This window comes from Neodiprion fabricii, chromosome 4 (assembly GCF_021155785.1).
Source record: "Neodiprion fabricii isolate iyNeoFabr1 chromosome 4, iyNeoFabr1.1, whole genome shotgun sequence".
Taxonomy (NCBI): Eukaryota; Metazoa; Arthropoda; class Insecta; order Hymenoptera; family Diprionidae; genus Neodiprion; species Neodiprion fabricii.
The window spans coordinates 27,086,848-27,105,193 of NC_060242.1; the positions used below are offsets into that span (position 1 = coordinate 27,086,848).

The 18,346-nt window shown below is 34.0% G+C and overlaps 4 protein-coding genes across 18 annotated transcripts in view; 2 read left to right on the forward strand and 2 right to left on the reverse strand.

Annotated features, from left to right (window-relative positions):
* The window catches only part of LOC124179859 (activating signal cointegrator 1 complex subunit 3), a 12,939-nt gene extending 6,136 nt beyond the window's left edge, over positions 1-6,803 (forward strand). For all 8 annotated transcript variants that reach the window (XM_046564679.1, XM_046564677.1, XM_046564671.1 and 5 more), the window contains exons 14-28: positions 355-589; positions 678-814; positions 902-1,078; positions 1,267-1,492; positions 1,675-1,928; positions 2,109-2,277; positions 2,423-2,643; positions 2,729-3,127; positions 3,248-3,649; positions 3,742-4,233; positions 4,389-4,579; positions 4,806-4,974; positions 5,180-5,437; positions 5,552-5,900; positions 6,108-6,803. In XM_046564679.1, coding sequence (XP_046420635.1) covers positions 355-589; positions 678-814; positions 902-1,078; positions 1,267-1,492; positions 1,675-1,928; positions 2,109-2,277; positions 2,423-2,643; positions 2,729-3,127; positions 3,248-3,649; positions 3,742-4,233; positions 4,389-4,579; positions 4,806-4,974; positions 5,180-5,437; positions 5,552-5,900; positions 6,108-6,214 — 3,786 coding nt within the window. In that variant the 3' untranslated portion in view covers positions 6,215-6,803. The remainder of the gene's footprint in view (positions 1-354; positions 590-677; positions 815-901; positions 1,079-1,266; positions 1,493-1,674; positions 1,929-2,108; positions 2,278-2,422; positions 2,644-2,728; positions 3,128-3,247; positions 3,650-3,741; positions 4,234-4,388; positions 4,580-4,805; positions 4,975-5,179; positions 5,438-5,551; positions 5,901-6,107) is intronic.
* Positions 6,804-7,689: 886 nt separating this feature from the next.
* Positions 7,690-11,545, reverse strand: LOC124179866 (protein MEMO1). Of its 4 annotated transcripts, XM_046564700.1 has the most exons (9): positions 11,393-11,545; positions 11,232-11,296; positions 10,762-10,843; positions 10,616-10,684; positions 10,310-10,422; positions 9,713-9,824; positions 9,368-9,587; positions 9,072-9,176; positions 7,690-8,711 (listed from the first exon to the last, which is right to left on the reverse strand). In XM_046564700.1, exons 2-9 carry the CDS (start codon positions 11,281-11,283, stop codon positions 8,574-8,576), a joined length of 891 nt encoding a protein of 296 aa, XP_046420656.1. In that variant the 5' UTR covers positions 11,284-11,296; positions 11,393-11,545; the 3' UTR covers positions 7,690-8,573. The 4 variants fall into 4 exon arrangements, with proteins under 4 accessions (XP_046420656.1, XP_046420655.1, XP_046420658.1 ...); XM_046564699.1 differs by lacking the exon at positions 11,393-11,545 and having other exon boundaries at positions 11,232-11,386; XM_046564702.1 differs by lacking the exon at positions 11,393-11,545 and having other exon boundaries at positions 10,616-10,676; positions 11,232-11,373.
* Positions 11,546-11,619: 74 nt separating this feature from the next.
* Positions 11,620-16,732, forward strand: LOC124179861 (exonuclease 1). 5 transcript variants are annotated; one of them, XM_046564689.1, is made up of 10 exons: positions 11,620-12,098; positions 12,564-12,683; positions 12,893-13,154; positions 13,409-13,624; positions 13,783-14,079; positions 14,249-14,450; positions 14,870-15,526; positions 15,617-15,759; positions 15,833-15,945; positions 16,178-16,732. In XM_046564689.1, exons 1-10 carry the CDS (start codon positions 11,938-11,940, stop codon positions 16,194-16,196), a joined length of 2,190 nt encoding a protein of 729 aa, XP_046420645.1. In that variant the 5' UTR covers positions 11,620-11,937; the 3' UTR covers positions 16,197-16,732. The 5 variants fall into 5 exon arrangements, with proteins under 5 accessions (XP_046420645.1, XP_046420644.1, XP_046420643.1 ...); XM_046564688.1 differs by having other exon boundaries at positions 11,621-11,828; positions 11,930-12,098; positions 14,870-15,759; XM_046564690.1 differs by adding an exon at positions 12,218-12,393 and having other exon boundaries at positions 11,976-12,098; positions 14,870-15,759.
* Positions 16,733-16,813: 81 nt separating this feature from the next.
* LOC124179868 (peptidyl-prolyl cis-trans isomerase FKBP2) lies at positions 16,814-18,256 on the reverse strand. Its single transcript, XM_046564705.1, has 3 exons — positions 17,661-18,256; positions 17,309-17,421; positions 16,814-17,056 (listed from the first exon to the last, which is right to left on the reverse strand). The coding sequence occupies exons 1-3, from the start codon at positions 17,823-17,825 to the stop codon at positions 16,876-16,878; spliced, it is 459 nt and encodes a 152-aa protein (XP_046420661.1). The 5' UTR covers positions 17,826-18,256; the 3' UTR covers positions 16,814-16,875.
* Between the last annotated feature and the right edge of the window lie 90 nt (positions 18,257-18,346).

Consider the following 18,346-nt stretch of genomic DNA (forward strand, 5'->3'; position numbering starts at 1 on the left):
CTAATTTCAGTACCGAATCAATAATTGTAATATTGTATTTATGTCACGAAAATGTAGTTTACACGTCTTTTTTACATGCATTTAGTATGTGAAGTAATGGTTTCTTCAATAGTAAAGGCACAGAGAATTAGAAAACAAAGTTGTAAGCCATACTTTTGGTAAAATAAGTTATCGTGTGCACCGTGAAGACAAAGTTTTTTTCGTCTTGCATATTTACCATAATAGTCTTCAGTTCATGCACTTGCTCAACCTACGAATCATATTGCAAATTTGTGCTCGGGATAGAAAACCTATTTTGCCACCTCATTGCGCAATCTACTATTATCTCATTAATGGAGTTTTATTTTACTACAGATCACACTAGGAACGATATCGAATGTAGAAGAAGCAGTCGAGTGGCTAAGTTACACATATTTATTTGTTCGAATGAGACTCAACCCTCAAGTATATGGAATCAATTATCAGGATGTTATTGAAGATCCCAACTTGGAACGAAAACGAAAGGAGTTAATTGACACAGCTGCAAAAGCCTTGGATAAAGCTAAAATGATTCGTTACATTACTCGTACTGGAGATCTCAGTGTAACTGGTACTGAAACTAAAATTTATTACAAGTCATAGTCGATATAAAATTTGCCACTCATTTTTCTACAATATTTTCTACATTTTATTTAAAGATTTGGGTAGAACGGCGAGTCATTTTTATATTAAATATGATACTGTGGAAATATTCAACGAACATATGAAGCCCATTATGACTGAAGCTGACGTACTGGGAATGATATCTAGGTCACAAGAATTTGAGCAGCTTAAAGTAAGATTTGCGAAATTGCAAGCACAATTTTCTAACTTGTAATTTATTTAATGGGATTGCCATCTATTTTCAACTTACGTTTTATAGGTCAGAGATGATGAGATGGACGAATTGGACAATTTAACTACAGACTATTGCGAGGTTTTAGTACAAGGTGGAGCAGAGAATATTCATGGAAAAGTGAATATTTTACTGCAAACATACTTGTCACGGGGTCGTGTCAATTCTTTTTCTTTGTTATCGGATCAGTCCTACATCACACAGGTAAGGTATTTTGTACAAGAGCCAATCACATACTTTCAAGTATAAACTGTATCACAAACAGATTTTCTAATTGAAGACATGTGCATAATTTTTCTAATTTCCAATTGATACCACAAAAACGATGAAACGACTTGAATATTAAGTCACTACATTTTATATCGGCAGCTAACAAAGTTTATTATTTACAGAATGCTGTTCGTATCTGTCGAGCTTTATTTGAGATGGTATTGCGAAAGAACAATGCAATTATGGCAGGACGTTTGCTAGGCATAGCAAAAATGTTGGAGTTACAACAGTGGGACCATATGAGCCCCATGCGCCAGTTCTGTTGTTTGCCTCAAGATATTATCACAAAAATTGAAGATCGTCACCTTACAATGGAAAAACTTAAAGATATGGATATTAAAGAAATTGGTAAGTTGTAATTAACTTTATAAAAAATCAAAATACACAATGTGATAGAAACACCTTCCAATGTGGAATATGCAGTATGAATTCATAACATCCATCAATCTCTAATAACAATTAGAAAATAAAGAGTATTATTTAGCATAGTTAAAATGATAACGGATCCATGTATTTTTACATTTTTACAGGAAATATTTTGAGAAACCAAAAGATGGCAGGTTTGATTAAAAAGTGTTGCAGTGAATTCCCTTCCCTAGAATTAGAGGCAAATTTGCAACCAATCACACGAACAGTTCTTCGCATTCGTTTAAAAATTACTCCAGATTTTCGCTGGAATGATAGAGTGCATGGAAAAAGTTCGGAAGCCTTTTGGATTTGGATAGAAGACCCAGACAGTAATTTTATCTATCATCATGAATACTTTTTGGTAACAAGGAAAATGGTAAATATTATCTCAGCTACCATAATGCGAACCTAATTTTTCAGCAGCTTATTACATTGCTTAGTATGTGTTTGTAAATTTCACTTGATATTCAAGCCATGCTTTATTAATCATATGTAACCACACATGGATGTATAGGATTTGATGAAGTTTTTTGATTCGATTCTGATTTCAATGCAGGTTTATGAGAAAGCAGATCAAGATCTTGTGATGACAATTCCACTCTCAGAACCTTTGCCAACTCAATACTTTGTGAAGGCTGTTAGCGATCGTTGGTTAGGATGTGAAATGGTACTAGCTTTATCATTTCAAGGTCTGATCCTTCCAGAGACTCACCCACCACATACTGGTAAGTGGTTACATTTTTCTTGCATTCTGTTTACGATTAAGAAAAACATCAATTTTTGCCAGTGTTGATGAATTTTCAAACCATTTCTGTGTCATAAATGTTTGCAGAATGCACTGATATTTTTTTTTTTTTAACATGTCAACAGATTTATTAGAACTACAACCACTGCCAGTAACTGCATTGAAGGATCCGAAGTTCGAAAATTTATATAAATTTTCCCACTTCAATCCAATCCAAACGCAGATTTTCCACTGCCTTTATCATACCGATAATAATGTTCTTCTGGGAGCTCCAACGGGTTCGGGAAAAACAATTGCTGCGGAAATTGCTATGTTCAGGGTATTCAAAGAATACCCTGGTCAAAAAGTAAATCCGATCTTTTCTTCGGCACATTTTTGTATCCATTGAAGGAAAATTTTGTACCTGTGAATCATTTAAGTTTATATTCTAGGTAGTATACATAGCTCCACTCAAAGCTTTAGTCAGGGAAAGAATCAACGACTGGAAAGTGAGAATAGAAGAAAAATTAGGAAGAACTGTTGTCGAGTTAACGGGTGATGTTTCTCCAGATGTACGAGCAATAGCTAGCGCAAGCGTAATCGTAACAACCCCTGAAAAGTGGGACGGAATTAGCAGAAGTTGGCAGACAAGAAATTATGTTCAAAAAGTAGCACTCATCATAATAGATGAAATCCACCTTCTGGGTGAAGACAGAGGTCCGGTTCTGGAAGTGATTGTCTCACGAACAAACTTTATCGCCTCTCATACTTCTAAAGCATTGAGAATCGTGGGCCTTTCTACAGCGTTGGCTAATGCTGTTGACTTGGCAAATTGGCTTGGAATTGAACAGGTGAGCAATCTGAAAAAGCTCACATGTCTAAATCATGGTAGTCAGATTGAGTTTTACACCTCTAGTGCTATACCTATATGTAGATTTTCATCGGTCTACTCTTAACATTTTTTTATTCAGATGGGACTTTATAATTTCCGACCATCAGTTCGGCCAGTGCCATTAGAGGTTCACATTAGTGGATTCCCAGGCAAGCACTATTGTCCACGAATGGCGACGATGAATCGTCCAACTTTCCAAGCGATCAGGCAGCATGCTCCCTGCAGCCCTTCTCTTGTTTTTGTGTCTTCTCGAAGGCAAACTCGTTTAACAGCATTAGATTTGATTGCTTATCTTGCTGCCGAAAATGATCCAAAACAATGGTTACATATGCTTGACGATGAAATGGACAATATTCTGGTCAACATCAAAGACACTAATTTAAAATTGACCTTAGCTTTTGGAATTGGACTCCATCATGCTGGTCTGCAGGATAGGGATAGAAGAACTGTAGAAGAACTCTTTGTAAATAACAAAATACAGGCGAGTGAAAGAATTTTTCTGCTCTTAGGTCTATTTCGTTCAATATGTACGTATCCTCGAGAGACTAACGGGCTATCAATTACTTTTCTCAGGTACTAATAACAACTGCGACTTTAGCTTGGGGAGTAAACTTTCCTGCTCACTTGGTTGTAATAAAAGGTACTGAATATTACGATGGAAAATCAAAACGATACGTTGACATGCCAATAACAGATGTACTACAGATGATGGGTCGAGCTGGTAGACCTCAATTTGATGATTCTGGGGTAGCTGTAGTTCTTGTTCATGACATCAAGAAGAACTTCTACAAAAAATTCTTGTACGAGCCATTTCCAGTCGAATCAAGCCTACTAGAAGTATTACCAGATCACATTAATGCCGAGATTGTTGCCGGCACGATAAAGAATAAGCAAGAATTCCTTGACTATTTAACGTGGACGTACTTCTTTAGAAGATTGATGAAGAATCCGAGGTATTACGAACTCGAGGTGTTAGATCCAGCAGAAGTTAATTTATATCTTTCTGGGCTGGTTGAGAAGACTCTCAGTGTATTAATAGATTCGTATTGTATTGACTATGATGAGGTAAATATGTGTCCCATTTTTATCAATAATATAAGATATTAAAAATATCTTTCAGTCAATTCATACATAAAATTTTTAGTTTTGTTTTTTTTTTTATGAAGAACTCTTCTACACATCAGATATTTGCAATTTAATATTGTAACAATTATCCACAGGGTGAAAAATGTTTGTCTCCTCTTTCAATGGGCAGGATAGCATCGTTCTATTATCTATCCCATCAGACAATGTTATTGTTCAACAATAATTTGAAACAGAATCTGACACTGGAACAACTCTTGCGAATCGCATGCGATGCCTATGAATACAATCAATTACCAGTGCGACACAATGAAGACTTACTTAACGAGTTAGTAATTACCCATTTCTCAATCATTCACTGCAACATATTTTCATTGCCAAAGCCAGTCTGGACTGGTTTTTTAAAAAGGTTCTTTCTGTTTACTATCACTTGCCATTTGTCAACATGATTCATATTGCATTTTATTGTAATCCTGGATCTGGATTCTATACTTATCGTAGTCTCTTTTTGAACCCAATACAGTGATTTCGTACTATTTTTCAATTCTTTACAGGGAATTGGCAAAAATGTGTCGTCATGCGGTGGATTCATCAACTTTAGATTCTCCAAATACTAAAACATTTCTACTACTGCAAGCACATTTCTCCAGATTGCCTTTACCCTGTGCAGACTATCTAACTGATCTTAAATCTGTTCTTGACCAAGCTATCAGGATACTGCAGGTAATTTTTAGATTACTATTTACATTAATTGAAATAATTGAAGAACTGCATGCCTAAATTAAACCACCCTTAAACCACTCATAATTCCATATCAAACAAGGATCACATAGTTAATATATTGGACTATAACTATAAAACTTTTAAATTCCTTTAATAGTTTCTCGAACCTAATTTATGCTAATGAAAATTTTGTTATCTTACCAAGGCAATGATAGATATTGTGGCCGACCGGGGTTGGCTTGGAGCAGCATTGCGTCTCATGCAAGTGCTTCAAATGATTATTCAAGCAAGATGGGTTGATGAGTCTGCGTTGCTAACTTTACCACATCTGGAGAAGGAGCATTTGCGGTTATTCTCTACGTTGCCAAAATCTTTGCCCATGTTATGCACTGTCACCCATGGAAATTACAGCCGGCTAGCAAATGCTCTACAAGAAGAATTTGTTGACAGTGAAATTCAGCAGGTAATTTATCGACTACATTCCTCGTTATTACCTACACAAAACCTATTGCATTTCATTCAGTTGATTCGTTACTGCATGTCATAATCTAATACTGATACTATTCTATTTATATAGATACATCAAGTTATCAAGGAAATGCCAGTAATATCCGTAGAACTGACATTACAAGGCTGGTGGGCGGATGGTAGTACAGAGAAGAAAATACCTCAGCCTGCCGGACCTAATTGCTGGATAGATGTTCACGAAAGCAGTGATTACACACTAATTGTGGGCATGAAAAGAAAGAATCACTCTCACAATCTCAAAGCACATTGCCCTAAGTTTCCAAGAGGAAAAGATGAGGGTTGGTTTTTGATATTAGGTGATGAAACCGAAACGGAGTTATTAGCTCTAAAGAGAGCATCGGGTATTAGAGGGCAGCGCAAGTGTAGTCAGCTATTTTTTTCCACTCCACCATGCATAGGTAATATACTACATCTTTGCACTCTATTTTATTCTTTAACACTATGAAGACTTTCATTAGATTTTAGTACAGTGATAGAAAAGGAGTTGTTCACTATTGTATTACAGTGAAAATGTTGAGACCCGACAAAACAATATAAATAAATAATAAATAAATTTACAATTCATGAATAATTCTGACTCTTCGTTTTCAAATATATTGTTACAGGTCGCAAAAAATTGACGTTTTATCTGATGTCTGATTGTTACATGGGGCTGGATCAACAGTACGACGTACATTTGAATGTCATTCCATCGTCAAGTACTGATCAATAATTTATTACATGTTGGTATATCTAGAGATAAGACTTATCCTTTACAGAAAAGTGAGTGTTTGGAATTTGATGATAATAAGTTAACACATAGAAAATGTGAACTAAGCTGTTTTAGAAATTATTCCAAAGGGTAAGTACCTAGCTGTTTCCTCAGTAATACCATAAGCAAGTATAAACGTATAATCGGTAAAAAATTCTAAAGAAATTTGATGAGAAAATAAGAAAAATTACGAATGCGGTACGTTATTAAACTAGAATATAGTGCCAATTTATGTATTTAACTTACCAATAGCACATTTTATAGCTGTTCTTTATGAACGGTGGGCATTTGTTACGAAAATTTTAGCTGATACACGTACTTCACTTTACAATTAATATTCACAGACAGCGATGCTAGTTTAACAAAAAAAATTCATGGTCCAATAATCACCAGTATGATGTGATATATAATTTATAATATAATACCCATGAGAAGCGTACCAAAAACGAGTAATTGCAGATACCAGGAGAATATGTGAAATATATTTATAAATATTCAGATAAAGTTATGTAAAATAATTTCGGATAATAAAATAATTTTGTTTTACCGATATTTTGTTTAAATAATGTTCCCGTTGTGTTGAAAAAGATTTATTCGAAGGATGTGATGAGAATGATTTGATACAAAATGTCTTAATTGCAGTAAAGTAAACTTATGTAAAGCTAGCAAAACGCTGGTAGTCCTAAATTATTGAAAGAATCGATATTTACAAAGTAAATCGTACACTTAATGAAATTAATCGAATCATGCGATGTATGTAGATGCAGGTTTACAATATCCTCATAATTCAACATGGGAAGTTAACCTTTTTAAATATTTACGTATTCAAACAATCAGTTATATATTTCATGCGTAGCTGCATTAGTACAAATAAATTCACCATACAAAAACGTTACTACTAATTTTATAGCACTTTACTTTATTGTTTACTTACAATGTGTGTTATAAATTTTCACTTGACAGGTCTGAATCGACTCAAATCTATTCACTTAATATGCAATTTGAACTCTTTATATTTTAAACTGAACGTTTGTAGAGTTCTACATTTACCTCTCGATTGTTTTGATCTTGACATGGAGTATCTTTAATCATGTTAGGATTGGAACTTTCTTGAAGTTTAGACCGTATATTCAGGTAAATTTGGGATTACATTAATGCATCTTTGTTTGGTGCAACTCATTCAATTAAGTTATACACCCACTTTTCATATATTGGTATAACACTTTAATGTATTCAAATCTGTGGTAAATCAAAATACACACATTTTAACTATTAGAGGTTGCTTGATTAAAAATATTAACAAGATATAAACTTTACAATATATTGACTTTAATCAGTACCAGGGTACTAACAACAAATTACCCACGTTCATTGTGACAAAGCATATAAGAGGACCACATCTACCTTGTTAATTCTCAATTTAACAATGCGAAAAGTGAGTAATACACAAGACAAGCAATTTATTAGAATCCAACACAGATTGTGAGAAATATCATAGTATTGCACGTCTTTTACATCTGTACTGACTGGTAAATATGTAAGTAGCTTGCAAAATATAATATATCATTAATTTATAACGTACTGATTAGAAACCTGCTCTACAACTGAAAATAAGTCAAGCATGTAACTATTAATTAAACACGCATACGAACGAAATTTTCTAGGAATTTAAAGGAGAGTCAGCAATCTAAGTAGTAAGCCAAATTAAGATTTTACACAATATTGGCAGAAAATTCATTTTTGTAACAAAATTACCGGAATAAATACATATAGAGTAATGATAATATTACCAAAATAGAAAATTCTTATATAGTAATTGTCCAGCAAGGTCGTATGTATGCATATTGTTACATGTGTGTACATAGCCCTTAACTATAAATTAGAAATCAGCCATTAAATTATCTAGTAAGTAAGCTATGTCCACATTTATTTTATTTTAGGATGTAAAAAAGAAAATTAAGACCAAAAAATTAACCTTTCTATGATATACGTCAAGTTGAAAATACTTCAAATGCAAGCTCAAAACACCTCAGTGAGCCTCGTTGAATTTACCTCCTTTGAATAATTTACGTTGTTGCTATATGAAAAGAATTAGTTTTTTAATCCACAATCTCCACTATATATTCTTGGCTTAAAATGAGAACAAATACCTTCTGAATTTCAGTCAACTGCATGATAGATAATTATAACATTCAAGTCTGATCACAGTATACACTGTGTTCGCTGTAATGTTACTACATACACTGCTATTAATTAGTAAATAATTTTTCAATTTCATATGAGTACCTTGCGATTCGCATAAACCTCAGATAGTATCACATCACTCAAGTAACAACGCAGCACTGGCATAACTAACAGAACTATCACTCATATTATTACATTGACTGCTTTGAGCATATTTGAGGAACTTAAGGTTCATCTTTTGGCCATTAGTATTACTTCTTAAACTGCTGATAGCCTAAAACAAAAAAATTTGGAGTGAAAAAATCGGTAGATATCCAGTATCTATCATACGCTGCACGTTAGAATGATGATATAGTCAATCTTTACAAACGCCGTAAAAGTTCACGTATTTTAACCATTATCAATGACTACACATCACAAACTTGAAACGCAATTATACAATCTGAAGTGTGTTTCATAATTTATGCATAAGTCTTGATTTTCAAATGGTGTTGCTTCACTATGGTTCGAACTCAAATTGAATTTTTTGAAAGAACTCATTGTTAGGACTGAATTGTGTAAGTTTCACTATGAATTGTAACTTCATCGACACAAGTTAAGAATTGCAATAAGAATAACTGTTTTAACTATTTACCTGCAAAAGCACTCCAATTGGATGTCTTCCACATATAGTATTTCCATATTTTTTAAGATAATCGGTAAAAGCAGGTGGATTTAATGTTTCAATTATGTCCATACCCTGTGGATAATGACATATTCACAATTAAATGAATCAGACGACCTGTAGTGTTTATATTAAATTTGACAAGTACTTTATATACGAAAACCTATTGCGAAACAAGGAAGAAAAAAATACAGTTCAAAAAATTGTTGCTCTTTGGAGTGAATTTATGATCCATCAGTTGTATCGAAGTCAGTAGAGGTACTTACCATTTTATCGAGATTTTGGATGGATCTATGTATGGGTCCACACGAACGATCATAGTAAGTATAACGAAAACGCTGACCCCAATGGCAGAAGTCAGATGATATAATAAATAAGCTTTGTGGATCAGCCAAATAAGGGGCAAGTAGATTTCCGTAAGCAGCTTCTCTATCTGGGTTTAAGGATCCTACTAAAATTGGAATTATAGTAAAGGAGCCCTTGAAGCTGAAATATTATCAACGTAATTAATTTAAAAAAATTATTATCAACATTTAAGAATATACCAATAAGTAATCGCATATTTATTCCCTTAGAATAGGATTCAAAATATAAGTATACAAAACACGTACTCCTCCATAACTTTGGCAATGTAAGGTAAATGCATCTCGATGCTATGCTCATCCTCGTCGGTGTTCATATCCATCCATTCAAATTGATTAGTTTCTTCTAGTTCTCTGTAAACTGTAAGACAGAACTATTTAAAAGTTAAAAATTAAATACAAGCCATGCATACTGACAGTGTAACAGAGAATTTCCATGGTAGTGCAATGCTGCTGCAAAAATGTACTACATCTGTTTAAAAGTTTTTCCAACAACAAGAAAAAAAAGTTTAACTGATATCAACTCTATGACTATCGGTTACAAATTAATGAAATTAAGAATATGATATAAGAGTACAGCATAACTTTCCAGTTGTCACAGATGTTTTTACGTATTGAATAAGCGTGTCCTACAGTTGATATTATTATTATGTATAAATATGGCAATACCTGTCATTGAATAAGAATTTTTGAAAAGATCTTATCGGGAGATAACCATTCAAGACAATATTTTAAATAAATGAATAAATTTTGGGCTCATAAAAAAATATTGAATTAGTAAAAGGTGAAACTTGCTACTATGCATTTGATTATGACGCTGTTAAATTCCAAAACAATAATATTCACCTTGTTGATCTATATGTAGATCATACAGAGGTGTTCGATAAACAGATGCAGAGGAGAGAGCACATCCTGCCAACCTCACATGGTGGGACGGCCCTAAAATAAATATCCTGCGGCTGCGCAATAGAAATTTCATTATAATTGAAATTAGGAATTTTCCCTACTTGTAAAAAAAATTATCAGGATATCAGTGTCTCAGAGGATACAAAACATAATGTGCAAGAATATAGTTTATAAAATGTTAACAAAAATTATCATTTAGTTTTTGAGGGTAATGTATGGTTTTACATTTCTTTTGCTTATACTTACACAACGACAGGACTGATTTGCCGATAAGCGAATCCAGCGCATGCTCCGCAGTAGGAATAGCCTGCATGACTGTAAAGTTTTGTTTAAATCTTTTTGTCAAACGCCACACTTACATAATGGTTGTAATGATTGTAATTATTACTAACGGGGCGATAATTGCTCTGGCTGGTCCATGGGTCAAATCTGCAGCATTCAACCAGCTGCCCAATTGCTTATTCAGCTCAGTGCCTGTAAATAATTAAAACATTTAGCTGTACTCGTGTTCATTTTGCTTTTGATGTATAAGCCCACGATATTTTTACTTTTCCAGCAAAGCAACAAAGCTGTATTTCGCCTTTAACATTATTACCAATCTGATTGCAATAAACCTCAGAGGAACTATTTGTACTGATTAATAAATCACAAGGTAAATGAAATATTGTGGCAAACAATGAAGAGTACGAAAAAGAAGTGCAGAGAGAATCAAGTATATTGCGCCGTACATAATGAATTTTGTAATTTTTTAATGGGTTGATGACCTCAAACAAAGGTTATAAACACAACTAGATGATATTCTCAAGGAATCATTTGGCCGTTATAGATGATTGAAATTAACGTATATTCAGGATTTTCTCACCAGAATCCGTATACCAGCTACCAGCGTGCGACGCCCTTCTGGTCACTGCCATTGTTGAATATTAACTGTAGAATTCAATATTTTTTTAGAAAAGGCAAAGTTTGCCACCCAGAATCGTCAACTACCTCAGTTTTTGCACTGCTAGTGGTGACAGTACGCACTTTTCTTAGTTATCCCTGATTTTCGAGGCGTCTGACGTTATTTGTAATTCTTGTCCATGTTAGGCAACTTAGAACGGTCGGCAACGAAAAATTGTATGACAGATTACTTCGCCGAAAATTGCATTTGCCCGTTCAAATAGATGCAAAATACTTTTAAACAATACTTTCCGTCTATAATAAGTGTTTATTGATCCTTGGTTGTTTCAAATGATGAAATCTAACCTGATTTTCATTTAACGCCCAATGAGAATTTAGTTTCTTAGGGTTTATAGTGAACGCAATCGATAATCGCACATTGTATGGCTCTAATTCGCGCCAAAAATCATTGGAAGGCTAGAACAGTTGTGGGTTTAGTTACAACGTTGGCCAGTTCTGACAGATATCATGGAGTCCGCTGCTGCGGCGTGGGATTTTTGTGTTCTCTTACAAGAATAATGTACTTACATGAATAATATCAATCTCTAACTGTGCCCCTCATACATGTATATAAATCTGGCGAGCCATATATTGTCAACTTTGTTTTTGGCTAATTGTAAGTGGACACAATGGGGATTACCGGTTTACTCCCGTTTTTGGAGAAAGCATCGACGAAGGGCAATATCAGTCAATTTGCCGGAGGGACGGTAGCTATTGACACTTATTGCTGGCTTCACAAAGGAGCCTTTTCATGTGCCGAAAAATTGGCTCTCGGACAACCCACGGATGCGTAAGATATTCTTATTCTTTCTTGCTCGGAATAAAATTATATCTATTCTGTGAAATATCCATGTTCAGCCAATAGAATTGAACACGGACCTATCATAACATAAGGATTGATTATTATAGACTCACAGTATTTTACATATCATCCGGATACATCCTTAAAACTATTTGAAACTGTGTTCGAAGGCCATCAAATTGATTTCGAACCAGCAACACTCGTCCTGTATGTTGTCTGAAATGGCTATGGAGAGATGAAATATCCTGCATGCTGAATTTTCCGGTCTCTACTTGTATTTCAAGTAATACTAGCAAAATCAGTCGCAGTCTGTTGTATTTTGTCAGTCCTTGAAACATTGTTCTGCATTTGTTTTCAAATAACATATGTTGAATAGAATGAATTTGTAAATTATCTAAAATCTGACAATCTGTGGATTAAGTAAATATTCAAACTTACTCATTTTTATTCTAGGTATGTTACATATTGTATGAGGTTTGTTAATATGCTGCTTGGCAATAACATTAAACCAATACTAGTATTTGATGGATGTCATTTGCCTGCAAAAAAAGATACAGAATCTAAGAGAAGAGAGTGAGTATTAATATATAAGTCCATGAAACTTGACTTATTGTTTACTACTATCAAATGCAGTTTGAACCTTGTAAAATTAAGATTCATGTTGTTTCCAATGTATTGAAAAATAACGTCAATAAACCATAGAAGAATAATCGATTAAACTTGTCAGAAATATTACACTGTCACTTGCCTTATACAATTCATTGAAATGAATATTTTTTCAGACTGAGAGACAAGAACCGTAAAAAAGCTGCTGAATTAATACGCCTTGGTCAAGTGGCAGATGGAAAAAATCTTTTAAGACGGTCAATTGACATATCGCATGAAATGGCATTGAATCTCATCAAAGCATGCCATGAACGCAACATTGATTGCATTGTAGCACCATATGAAGCAGATTCTCAGCTAGCGTATTTAAACATTTCTGGCATAGCAGATGTTATTATTACAGAGGATAGTGACCTTACATTATTTGGTTGCAAAAAGGTGAATCACGCCAGACAAATGTTGAAATTTTTGGTATTTTCATCTGATTACCTTACTAATCAAAGTTGGCAATTACTTAAAATTGAAAAATTTCAACTCTAATTCCAATAGTGGCGCATCACTGCTATATATCTTAAAATCCCACACCAGCCGCTACAATTTTTATTTTTAATGTTTAGTGGTTAAATATGCCAGGTAGATCGTCATATCAACTGCACCAATGTGTTACTAATACAAATTACTCCACACTGCAGATATTCTTTAAGATGGATGTCGCAGGTAATGGTGTACTTGTCGAACAAGATCGGTTTCATTTAGCAATGGGTGTGCGGTCCGAGCACTTTAGCATGGACAAATTCCGCTATATGTGTATTCTATCAGGTTGCGATTATTTGCCCTCGCTGCCAGGCATTGGCCTGGTCAAGGCGTGCAAGTTCATTAACAAGACCGCTGAAACAGACATGCATAAGGTACTCTGCTATTGTTCTCAATGTATTCAACATCATCTAATTTAATATTGAATACTTCACTTTGTATTATAAAGTTGCAAGTTTGAAATGGCTATTCTTTTTTTTAAATGGTATTCACTGTTTTGTATTGTGTTTTTTCCACGGATTTTTATTTGCAGGCGCTTACGAGGTTGTCCTCATACCTTAACATGAAATCCCTAGATGTTTCCATTGAGTATAGGGATGCATTCCTCCGAGCAGATGTTACATTTAAACACCAATTAGTATTTTGCCCTTTCAAAAGAAAGCAAGTACGCCTCACTCCCCCTACAACTGATGTAACTCCAGAACAGTTGCATTATGCAGGCAAAGAAATGCCTGATGATCTAGCTTGGCAGTTAGCTATCGGCAATTACGATCCCATGTCTCTAAAGAAGATCCACGATTACGATCCTGACACTTATGCATCTGGGAAGGTGAATGAAAAAACCAAATCTACTTGCATTCATAGCACATCAATGTTGATTTTAACCAAATACGCTCTCTTATATAGCTCCACAAAATTCTTGTATATAATACTCATTTCTTTACGCTACAAAAGCATATTTAACAAACTTCATTGATTATACTTTACACTTCTTCCAGAGTATAACAAGAACCAATTCTTGGAAAGCTGCACCAGTAGTAAAACATGATAGCATTTGGAATACAGATTTTAAAATCAATAAAAAACCACCAAAAGAAGACAAGCAGACAACATTATGGCCTGATACATTCGGCAAAGTTACTATTCTTAAAACATCTGACATTGCACGACCGTTAACGTCACCTAAGCGCAGTTATGAAGGTATTTTCTTGTTATTTTTACTTCAATCATTTAATCATGGTTTGAAAAATCAGGTTATTTCACTTACTGAACATTTGTTGGAAATTGTTGTAAATGACACAAAAAACGTGCAAAGAGAATGTCATGTACAGGGAGTTTATTTGCTACCTTTATAATATGTTCAACACCAGCCAGATCGTAATTTACAATGGAAAGAAATAGTGGCAAAATAATTCCAAAGTGTAATCACTAACTTCATTTTCGTAGTGACACTCTCTGTTATCACCATTGGCAACAAATAATGACACAAATTATATCTTTATTTTTTTACGTTAGTTTGGCATGATGAACTTCAGCATTAGCTTTTGTCAGAGGTATTGAAAAAAATTAAAGAATTTTATTTGGCAAAGCATGAACTAATGAACCTAATTTGATTTTAGAAGTTAACGAGATGGAACAGGAAGAAATGATTAAATTATATACAAGAAACAAATCTGAGAGTAACAAACGTTCATGTAGTGATGTTGATGTATCTAATCTCCAACTAGATACGTCTGGTTTAGAGGAGAGAGAAAAGTCCCCAATATTAGTCAGGAGGGCAAATCCGTTTGCAAAGACCACTAAGTCTCTAGAGATTTCTCCTAGCCTTTTGGATAAAGGCAAGAACCGTTCTAAATTTCGAAACTTGGCTAGATTTCGGCCGACTGTGGTAGACAATAATATTTTAACAGAGAGTAAATTTTTTGCACAAACTACTGATTTACCCAAGCAACCAAATTTCAAAAATTGTGCAACAGCTAACTATCCCGCAACGGAAAAGTGCTATGGCCTGTACCAATCCGCTGACTCTAAGGCATACAAGGCAGAAGCATTAGAATATGACAATTATCTGCTTTCCAGAACAGATGATCAACAATTAGAGTGTAAAGAATTAGATATTAAAAATGAAAAAAGAATTCCTGCTGTTGAAGATAGAATGGAAACATCACAGAATCATGCAGTCATACAAGAGTCGTGCATATCTGAGTCGACGTACGAAGAAACAGTAACTGAGATGCATGGTGCCTTACCTGTAGCAGAAGAGGAATCAACTTCAGGTGTAAATTCTTTAGACATAGTTTATACTGACAGGGATATTATTTTACCTGTGAATACGCGAAATTCAAGTATTGCAAATGGTTTAAAAGATCTCCAGCCAAATTATACGAAGCCCAATTTACTGCAATGGAAAAACACCAAAGTAAATAGCTCCACAGCATTGCTGTCGATTGGTGTTTTGAACAGCCAAAATAATGGAACTCTGAGGGCGATGCAAGGAGCTGCTAAAACGGTATACTTCAAACCTTAATGTGTGTGTTGTTCAAAATTTTCTAAGTTCTAACAATGAGTATACATAATTTCAGAATCGTCTACCTCGGACCAGAAGTGTAAATAAAAAATTTCAACCTGTGAAGAGAAAGTCTCAAATAGAACAAGGACAACAATGTCTGCTCAGCTCATTTGGATTTCAGAAAAAGTAAGCTTGCTAATATCTTGTTCCTGATTCAGGTTGCTTTTTTGCGTACCCTAATAATGACTGCATATTATTTGTCCGTTTCTGGCATCGATGAATTTAAAAGAAATTGTCGATCACCAATTTTTTAATATTGAGTATTCAGTGTATCATCATTTCATTGATTTCACTTTTTTTCAAACACGCATCATATCGAAATCGCCAAATAAAATATTTAATGCAATTACTTTTCCAGAACTGGTCTTCAGCATTGAAATTCAGATTTAGCTAAACGTACAGGGTGCATTAACTAACATGGATTGCGGGTTCAAAAATACATTGTTAAGCATATTGCTAAATAATATAATGAATACAAACAATGAAAGGGAGCAGTTTGATTATTTATAACGTTGAAACAGTCGCTAACTAAATATTTGTATATGCAGATTAAGTATGTTGTTTGTTGAGTTAGAATGACTTTAAATAATTTGTCTAAAATATTTCTACGTAAGGGCGACTCGCAAGGTACTGACGCAATTACCATGTGATTTTTCTACGAATATCAAATCCAAACAGTGTGTCTGGCTATACGATATTAAGTTGTTCACACACACGTTATGTCTGAAGATAGTATAGTACTAATAATTTTTCAGTATAGTCCATATCGATCTTATACAGCATAATTTCGAAGATACGACCAATTCAATGTGATTCATTAATTTATCGTTCCTAGACAATTGTACTTACATGTGTACATTTTTTTTGCAAATCAAATACCTCTAATAATGAGAAATAAACATATTTTTGATAATCTGTGATTAACTTAATTTGCGTTTTTTTAAGTTTTGAACTGTGAATGTTTTTAGGGCACTCAGTGAAATGAAAATGCACGTCAACGAAATATAAATTTATTCGATATCAGATAAAAATATTTTGACCAATTAGTAAGAAGCATTAAAGTTCATCTCGAATAACAACGTCATCAACTTCTTCCAGTTCTTCTTTTGGCACAAGTTTTATGAGTTCTATTATAAATATAACAGTTGCATTTGGAGGTACTTTTGGTAATGCGCCAGGTGTTCCATAAGCCAGATCTGGTGGTATTACAAGTTTTCTCTTTTCTCCTTCACACATTCTACAAAAAAAATTGATTAAACAGTATACGATCCACTTTGATATATTCAAATTTAACGAAATCACAAATGTTGCAAAAAATAAAGCAAAGTTCAGTAACTAAAGCTGAGAAATATGCCGGAAAATTATATGTCTAAAATATTCGCTGAATGAATATGCCTTTAATTAACAAGGCATGATATAAAGAAGGAGATTCTAGGATATAAAATAACATGACGCTCTGGAAGTTGGAAAAAATTAAAATTGTAAGTACCCCATGAGACCTTGTTCCCATCCTTTGATGACTTGACGATAGCCTAAAGTCACCGGCAAGGGTTCACCATAAATATAACTACTGTCAATTTCTGTACCATCTTCCAATGTTCCCTGAAATCATAAGAAATTAATAGTGCTTTCGTTCCCGAAATATTTTGTAAATCTTCGGTAGGGAAAAACAAAATGTTTGAATTTGTAACATGACGCAAATAATTCTGCAAATAAAGTTTCCTAACTTTTGGCCAGATTTTCGAAAAAAAAAATATTGAATGATTGTATCACTGATTTTACTCCGTGATTGTATAATCGTTGTAGAATTTTCACAATAACTCCGGGTAAAAAAAGCATACCACATAATGCACGTACAAAGTATCCCCCTTTTTCGATTTGACTTTACATTTGTCCACTCGTTTTTTTATGCCAATTTGTAATTTTCTCTTCGTACCGTCATTGACATTGGCACCAAGTGACAGTGACAAACAAACTGAACCCAAGAATATCAGGTAACTCTTCATTCTTCAACAATATAAGTTACCGTTGTTCGATTCTTAGACCGAATGATAATTTTTATCCGTAAATATACAAACACTGGTCACGTATTTTGGATTTATATCGGACGTAAGAGGTTAGGTTAGGTTAGGTTGTGCATTCTGGTGATCGCTGCACAAAACAACCGTCATTTGCACAGGGTAGGAAGTACAATTACGTGTTCGCTAAACTGCTGCCAATTGTGCGACTCAAAGGACGAACTACTTTAGAATTATGGTAGAGTAAAATTTTTTTTAACACCATATACTGTGATCTAGTTGGGAAATTAAAGTTTCAGTAATATACTTCGGTACATTTGATCAAGGATTGTTATCAGAAGTGCAAAATTCTAAGTTTACAATTTCTTTTTCACCGATGAATAGTCACACTAACAGAATTTATTTCATCATTGTCTGCTTTATGGAAATTGTTATTCATTTCAAGATAATTCCAAGTCATCACTTGATAACTCATTATACATGTTTACACCGATGCGAAGATCGGATGA